The following is a 9183-nucleotide window of genomic DNA, read 5'->3' on the forward strand; positions in this document are numbered from 1 at the left end:
CTTGTACAGTGCCAACGCTATAGTAACATGTAATGTACACTGGACACTTTTACTGTCATTCACATAAAAGTCTGTTAACTGTGGCACAACTACATGTCATACAAACCTTGGATGAAATGATCTCAGAGATTTTCAATCCAAAATAACTTTTTTTTTTAATTTGAAAAATATTGAAGATCGCATGAAGCAGGATAAATAAAAATGGAACAATCATACCATTAGCCACCCAATTTGGACTGCCTACGTACTAAGACTGAGGTATGGTCTTCTTATTTGCTAAAACCTTGTATACACTACTTGTCTTTTTTTCCTTCCAGCTTGCTCTGTGGAAGTAATTCCAGCAACTAGCTCATTCCTTACTCACTTCCTGGGTCAGTTAATACTTCCTAAAGTTTTTAGGGGCACTTAACTACCCCTACTTGAGCTTTCTATAATGCCGTAGCCTCTTCTGTTAGATGACTAACTTTTCCTACTAGACTGGAGAATAATCTCATACTATCATTTCTTTTGGCAAAACATCTTCCTCCTTTTGATTCAGCAGTATAGAAACTGATTTTTGTTTCTAATTGGTTCATATGCTTTTAAATTTCAATCTTTAATAATTATGGTTTGGCAATATACTGCATCATCTATCCTTTTCTGAACCCATTTAATCCTGTGTGGGGCTATGGTGCCTTTACCTTTGATTGAAGGCAATACATTCTAACTTTACTAAAGTGAAAGATATATTATACTATAACAATAGTATATATTATATAATTTACATAAATATAAATACATTCAGTGCAATTTTAAGGTAATTTCATTCTATATTCAGCTGTTCACTTGAAGAGTTAGGATTCATACATCTGCATGTTACCATAATCTTGAGAGCCTTTCTAAACCATGGGTAAAAGAAAGCATAAATCATTGGATTAAAGGTAGAATTCATGTAACCTAGCCACAAAACTATTTCAAAAACAGCTGATGAAATTGAAATATCACTAAAAGCATCTATCAGTGAATTGGTATAATATGGGACCCAGCAAACCAAAAAGACTCCCATTAAGATCCCTAATGTTTTTGCAGCCTTTTGTTCCCGATTTCTTCTCAGTTTTGTTCTGCATTCTTTCAGCCACTGTATTCTGTTTTCCATTATCTCTATGTTTCTAGCCTGCTTTTTAGCTACCATAAAAATTTTAATGTATATAACAATCATAGCAAAACAGGGCAGAAGAAAAACAAGGGAATCAAGCAGCGCCCACAGTTTATTAAACAGCAAGACACAATTACCATTCAATGAAAAAATAGCAACTAAATCATCCAATCCAGGGTCATTGGATTTGGTGTAAATGAAGCCAAAGCTGTAAATTACTGGTATGACCCATCCTAAGACTGCTAGCCACCATGCAATTCTTGTGTTGATGATACTTGCATATCGAAGTGGATCACATACTGCATAGTAGCGATCTATGGCAATGAAACACAAATGAAAAACTGATGATGTACAAAACAAAATATCTAAACATGTGTGCAGTCTGCAAAAAAATGACCCCAGATACCAGTATGTTTCAACTGTTCTAACCATGCTGAAAGGAAGAACACATATTCCCAGAAGAAGATCAACCATAGCTAAGGAAAAAATTAACACATGTTTTGGAGATTTGAGCTGCTTAAAATAGACGATCGACATAATTACAAATAAGTTGCCACCAACAGTTAATAGCACAGCTATGGTAAGAACTGAATACATAGCAATCTTAAAGGCAAAAGATTTGTAGACTTCATTACATTCCTCCAGGTTATCAACATTATACCAGGTTGAATTCATTTTTCTCTTCACAGGAGACAAAGAAGATTCCTGTAGGTAATGAACACAGACAGTGATGATATGAAAATTTCACTTAAATGTGTTGGAAAAGCCAGATATTTTTTTAGGATGAACAAATACTATGTGGTATATGGTGAAATTTAGTAGACATTCTAGAACTCATTTCAGTGTCGTTAGAGCCCAGAGTTTATCTAACATTGGGTACTGACTGAACGGGAAGTCTTCAATTACCTACATAACATTCACAATCACACAAAGAAACCCACACAGAGTTAGTGAGAAAACACAAAGTGAATCAGCAACACCAACTATGCTGCCTGTACATGATTACATAATCCAGGGAAGACAAAACAAGTTTCAGTTGTCACAGAAACCTTTGCCTTTATTAAAACCAAAGTCCTAATTATAAGAATGATACTTACAGCAGAACTCAATACCTGTACACTGAGTCCAGTATTGAATTCAGTTTGACACTATGGCTTTGAAGAAATATTTGGAGTTGAAAGAGAACATCTTAATGAAAGTTTTACAAATGCAGAATGATATTTTTTAACCCTTATCCAGCAGACAGTCTTCTGAAACTACTTATGCACAATGATTAGGAACCTAAATACACAACGTCTTTAAACTAAGCGAGTCTCAAACTATTGTATGTAGATACCTGCTTTGTTATGAACACTAATATCACTCCTGATGATATTCTAAACAATACGTGGGTAGCTAAGAATATTAGCTACCCATGTATTGATTAATAGCTAAGAATATTATTAACAAATGTAAGCTAAATGAAAGTGATCTAATAGTCTTGGAATTGCTTTATTCTATTTCTCAAGATAAGCACATCAGCTGTTTTTAAAAATTGTAAAACACACAATAAGTACAGTACATAATGCTGGAAAATCTAAAGCCTTATTAGGTTTAACATTTTGCTAAATAACAATAAACATGTATGTGAATATGAAGATGTAATATATCTAAGCAAAGAGATGCATTACCTTCTAAACTGTTTCTCAACACCAATAGTCATGGGCTCATGTTAGTCAGCGCAGCTAATTAGAAAACTGAATTTCTCCAGAATATTTATATGAACTGAGTCTTTTACTTGTTAACACAACTCAATTATCAAGAGACTTTCCTACAAGTTGTGATTAAAGCAGTCTGTTTTTTACGTAACATTACTTGACCAGAAATAGTGATTTGTCAGTACTCATTCCGTAGAGAATACATACCTAAAATCTATTGGACACCATTATATTGTGTAAATTTTGCACTTTCACTATTTTTAAGCATTGAAGCCTCACATCTCATGGTGTTGCTTATTTGATCAACAAAACCTCATTTTTGATTCCTAAAGAACAGTTCATGGATAAACTAACCATGGAATAAAAATGTATTTAAGTAGAAAATGTTACTTTCCTGAGGCCATTTTAGTCCATTAGGTTTTTTATAAAGTCATTTGCTTTCGTTTTGTTTTTCCTTAAGCTTACTTTTAATTATAATTGATTTGGAATAAATAATTTTGTTTCTAATAAATATATAACATTAAATCACATTTTTTAATTTGTCAAATCCAATTCAGGCTTATGGAGAAAGTGCTTTTCCTGTATGCACCCAACCAAAACAAATGGGTGCAGTATGTGGCAAGAAATAATGCTGTAAATAAAATAAATATAAGAGGTTAAAACTGGCTTGCCTCATATAAAGCAGTATCTTTGTATGATTTTGAACATAAATTGAAAATACAATGTTAGACACACTAATACTCCACTGGATAACATTTTAGGTCAAACACAAACTTTGAAATAGCAATGCTTTGTACTGTTCTGCTTGAAACCAAATCATTAAATATTTCATATCCGGCTGACGCCTGTCATTTTTGCAGCCGAGCTGGTTGTGATGTCCTGGGTACTGTTTTTTGCAGGTGTACAAAAATCAGAACATATGTTTTTCTTTTGAATTTTACAATTTTAATATTATTCATAGTTTATTTTTCATGCAGTGATAACTTTTCAGCCCCATTTTTCCCACCAGTACTTTCCAAAAATTAGTTTGGTATCTCTTCTGTAAAGTGATCCTATTACTGTTGTGTCTTTCCTTAATATGAAAGGCAAATTTTAAACAGGAGTTATCATTGCTGATTCTGATGGCTCCAAAGAGTATACTCTGCTTATGGCAGTTTTGTATTTAAATTCTGATACCACTTGGCTCCTCCTAAGTTCAAGTCCTAGCCTGTACACAAGCACTGTTCAGTTTACACATTCTCACTATATCTGTGGGATTTTCCTACATGTTGTTTTACATGGTTATGATTTTAGATACATGTTAAGTTTCTCAGCTCAAACTAATTCACTACAGCCTGCCTATTTAACTTCAAACCCTATGTGATTACAGAAAAATCACTAGAATCAATAATAATAATAATAATAATAATAATAATAATGAATTGAGAACCATGATTAGGAATGACAGAAGAATAACACATAGACAGAGAATTTCTTTGAGAAAAATGGCAGACAATTCCAAACTGAAGGCAGTTTTCTGAGAGGAATGAAGTAAGCAGTCCTAGAAAACGATTAATCACTACCAAATTGTTGTGCAGTTTTGAAAATGGGGAAGGTCAGTGACAAAAATCCATATAAACCCACAGACAGCTTGAAGAAAATATACACTGCAAAAGACAAATAGGCAAACCTTATGAATGCTTACTTCTACAACATGATTCACAAGTAAATGCAATTTTTCCTCCAAAAACAGCATTTTATTAACTCTAGATTTTGTGTGATTTCTACATGTCCAAACATTTCTAAGGAAAGGGTCCATTCAATTACTATAAACTAGGTGGGACATAAAACTTCCCCACAGAGACCTTAGTCTCTTAGAAATAACATTTCCTAAGCTATCTGGAAGATCTACCAAAGTGTCAGCAAAGAAATTTCCCATATAAAGGATCGGTTCAGGTTTACTTATGGTTTTGCCTTGTTCATATGTTAGGGGGGAACATTTTTTGTACAATGGGCTTTTTTTTTTCTTAGGAAAATAAAAAAACGTAAATAATACATGTAAAAGTCAATAGATGAAAGGGTAATAGGCACCCTTTGTTGAGACCAGGGTGATAAGTGAAAAGGCAAATTTCCTGAATAATTCTGTTACAGGTTATTCTTTATGGCTGTCTGCAGGATGTAGATATTTACTTGTCTTGCAAAAAAAAACATGTTTGGAAAACATCTTGCATCACCCCAGTCCCAAAGGTATCACTTCATGGTGAGCTGAATGACTTCCGGCCATGTGATGAAGACCATGGAGAGGCTGCAGCTTCACCACCTGAGGCCAAAGGTTCAACACGCCCTCGACCCTCTGCAGTTTGCATATCAGGAGAAAGTGGGTGCGGAGGATGCCATCATCTATATGCTACACCGATCCCTCTCCCACTTGGACAGAGGCAGTGGTGCTGTAAAAATTATGTTTCTAGACTTTCTAGCGCCTTCAACACAATCCAACCTCTGCTCCTTAGGGACAAGCTGACAGAGATGGGAGTTGATTCATACCTGGTGGCATGGATCGTGGACTATCTTAAAGACAGACCTCAGTATGTGTGTCTTGGGAACTGCAGGTCTGACACTGTGGTCAGCAACACAGGAGCGCCACAGGGGACTGTACTTTCTCCGGTCCTGTTCAGCCTATATACATCGGACTTCCAATACAACTCGGAGTCCTGCCATGTGCAAAAGTTTGCTGATGACACTGCTATCATCGGCTGCATCAGGAGTGGGCAGGAGGAGCAGTATAGGGACCTAATTAATGACTTCGTTAAATGGTGCGACTCAAACCACCTACAACTGAACATCAGCAAAACCAAGGAGCTGGTGGTGGATTTTAGGAGGCCCAGACCCCTCCTGGACCCCGTGATCATAAGAGGTGACTGTGTGCAGATGGTGCTGAACTATAAATATCTGGGAGTGCAGCTGGATGATAAATTAGACTGGACTGCCAAAACTGATGCTCTGTGCAAGAAAGGACAGAGCCAGTTATACTTCCTTAGAAGGCTGGCGTCCTTCAACATCTGCAATAAGATGCTGCAGATGTTCTCTCAGACGGTTGTGGCGAGCGCCCTCTTCTATGCGGCAGTGTGCTGGGGAGGCAGCATTAAGAAGAAAGACGCCTCACGCCTGGACAAACTGGTGAGGAAGGCAGGCTTTATTGTTGGCATGGAGCTGGACAGTTTAACATCTGTGGCAGAGCGACGGGCGCTCAGCAGGCTCCTATCAATTATGGAGAATCCACTGCATCCACTAAATAGTTTCATCTCCAGACAGAAGAGCAGCTTCAGCGACAGACTGCTGTCACTGTCCTGCTCCACTGACAGATTGAGGAGATCGTTCCTCCCCCAAACTATGCGACTCTTCAATTCCACCCAGGGGGGTAAACATTAACATTTAACATTATACAAAGTTATTGTCTGTTTTTTACCTGCATTATTATCAATCTTTAATTTAATATTGTTATTGTATCAGTATGCTGCTGCTGGAGAATGTGAATTTCCCCTTGGGATTAATAAAGTATCTATCTATCTATCTATCTATCTATCTATCTATCTATCTATCTATCTATCTATCTATCTATCTATCTATCTATCTATCTATCTATCTATCTATCTATCTATCTATCTATCTATCTATCTATCTATCTATCTATCAAAAAGAGTCAACTGCTTTGAAGATCAGACTTCTTTGATTGGTATCTCATCAATGTACAATACTATGATACAGAATTGCCTGCTTCCTTTGAAAATAAACCTGTTCTAGGGACATTGGTTTCTAATCAGTATTCAGTGGTATATGTACTTCTTGATAGCTGACAACACTGTTGTTTAACCAATTAAATTGTGTTTACACCAGCAAAGGAAATTGGTTATGTACCATTGTTTAATCAATCATCATAAAGTTCAGAGACTGAAGCAGTTATATACTTCTGGGTATTGGGTTCTGTAGAGAGACGGTCCGCCGAGAACGCTGTGAAGATCGCAGGCAGATGAGGGTATGTGGCTAACACATAAAATCTAAACAATGTTTCTGCCTTGCTATTCTTGTCCCCTGCACAACTGGTAATAACAAAATTAAAACAATAAAAAATAATGTCTATCTGTTTTGTCATGCATTCGTCTATTTTGCACTCTTCAGATACATAAGGTTTTTATGAGTAGAAAATTCTGTTGAATGGAACTTTAGCACCCTCTAACCAATGACACCATTCAATCAGAGTGAGTCTGATTGCTAAAAGTTCTGTATTTCCCATGTCATAATTTTGGCCAGCCAATAATAATTTCATAGAATATGCACAAAGATGAACTAGTCATGTATCTGGAAACTTGTGAAAGTAGATGCATGAACGTCCACGGTAAATTTTAGGGAAGTATCTGGATGTTGAAGGACTGGAGCCATAGCAAAAAAGAACTTTTAAATGATCAAATGTTTGTTGGGCCTCTGGGGTCCAACAGAATTTTTTAAGACTGTTTCTTGTCAAAGATCTATTCGGGGAAATCGTCATATTTAAGCTTTTAATAAAATGACGTGGCACCCTGCCCCGAATTTGTTCCCTGCCTTGAGCCCTGTGTTGGCTGGGATTGTCTCCAGCGGACCCCCATGACCCTGTAGTTAGGATATAGCGGGTTGGGTAATGGATGGATGGATAAAATGATGGTAGCAGTTAGTGAACGCTATGAATTATTGTCAAAAACTTAGCACATCTGACCTTCTCTCTTATTCTCCAGTCTCCGTACATGCTGGACGCCATGTGTACAATGGGTGACTTGGAGATCTTCCATCTACGGATTTTCAGTTCCTTTGAGTGTGTGAAAAAGCTTGTTGGCAAAAATCTCTAGGGCAGTCCCTTGCAGAAGGTGGACTTTCCAAAAGGGCCAGAGGTCATTTGTAAAGCCGTTCTCGATGGGTGCTGACCTATGGCATGATCTCCCCACTGCCAACTGAATTCTGGCTGGCTCCCGGGGGTCGGTTTCAGTCCCTTGGGACATCAGAGGATAATCTCGAAGGGGAGTGGATCATGCTGCGGGGTGCCCGGGAATAGTACCAGCCTCAGGAGATAAATGGCCTGCGTCGAGTGGGCAGCTTGGTCCCTTTATTGCTTGTGACACGGGGTGAGCATTCACGGAACCGGAAGCCAGGCCTCCCAGTTCTCCCCTGGGCATTGTGTAGCCAGCCTTGGTCCCTCCATAGTTCCGCCTGCCATGCGCTGGCCAGAGAGAAAAAAATTCTGAGTCCCCATCCCAAAGGCGCCTTCAAGAGGGGTACCAGAGCGGTCCAAGATCTCCCTGAGCCACTTAGCTCAACCCTGGGCATGGCAGCCTTGGCCCCTTCTGTACTTCTGCTCTGTGAAAATTAAAGATTAAACTGATTATCCTGGGAACAGCAATATTATTTTAAAATGCAGTAGACAAGTGAAGGGTTAATTTAACTGTGCTGTGTGGTATTTGTGAAGAATGTGGCAGCTATAAAGCATTTATGAGGTTAGATACCTCTGTCTGTTACTTTGGATTAATTGTTGCACTGTCACCATACTGCCCTCATGTGTTTAGTTTATTTTTTTATATTTTTATTATGTATTCTTTAATGAAAACAGTTAAAGTATTTTTAAAAGTCATTTATTAATGATTATAATAAATTACTTTGCAAACCATAAATACTGAATAAATGCAACTTCATGACAATATATGTTATGAAAAGAAAATTTGTGAATTAAGTTAACATTACTGTTGTTTTTACTACCTGCTGACTTTCATGAATATCAGCTGCTCAGGACATTTATGGCTTAAAATGTTGTTAAAATAAAACATATTGATTGATTAACTACTTTGCTGGATAGAATATGTAAACTATAGCAGAAATATTGTGTGTAGTGTGTTGTATAATTTTTGTTTATGTTGCAAAATATTCAAATCAGGAATAAAAGAAAAATAAAGGCACTATTTATGATATACAGTACAATGAAATGTCATTTACAACAATAATAACAACATTTATTTATATGGCACATTTTATTAGTAAATTTTAGATTAAAGTGCTTTACAAGTAGCAGAAAGGTTAAAATTACAAATAAAAAAAAATCAAAAAATTAATTTCTAAAATTATAAATCAACAAATAATAAAATTAAAATAGATGAATCCATAATGGAATTAAACATTACGGTACACAGATTTCAAGTCTCTACTAGTTGAAATTTATTTTATTTCTTATATACAGTAATGGCAATTTCAAAGATACAATATTAGTGTTATTTCTAGTAGTCTTCAAATCCTGTAAAATGCATTTTTTGTGAAGACAGTGATTATCACATTTAATCAAATCTGTTATTAGTTTCC

General features: G+C 36.5%; 1 protein-coding gene across 1 annotated transcript; it reads right to left on the reverse strand.

The window, feature by feature from the left end:
- Positions 1-802: 802 nt before the first annotated feature.
- LOC127527118 (trace amine-associated receptor 4-like) lies at positions 803-1810 on the reverse strand. Its single transcript, XM_051924755.1, has one exon. The coding sequence runs from the start codon at positions 1808-1810 to the stop codon at positions 803-805; it is 1008 nt and encodes a 335-aa protein (XP_051780715.1).
- Positions 1811-9183: the final 7373 nt, after the last annotated feature.

The sequence above is a fragment of the Erpetoichthys calabaricus genome, chromosome 3 (assembly GCF_900747795.2).
Source record: "Erpetoichthys calabaricus chromosome 3, fErpCal1.3, whole genome shotgun sequence".
In the NCBI taxonomy this organism is placed as follows: domain Eukaryota; kingdom Metazoa; phylum Chordata; class Cladistia; order Polypteriformes; family Polypteridae; genus Erpetoichthys; species Erpetoichthys calabaricus.

Coding starts and splice junctions, on each gene's coding strand:
- LOC127527118 (XM_051924755.1), bottom strand. CDS start 1,810: ATGAATTCAACCTGGTATAATGTTGATAACCTGGAGGAATGTAATGAA.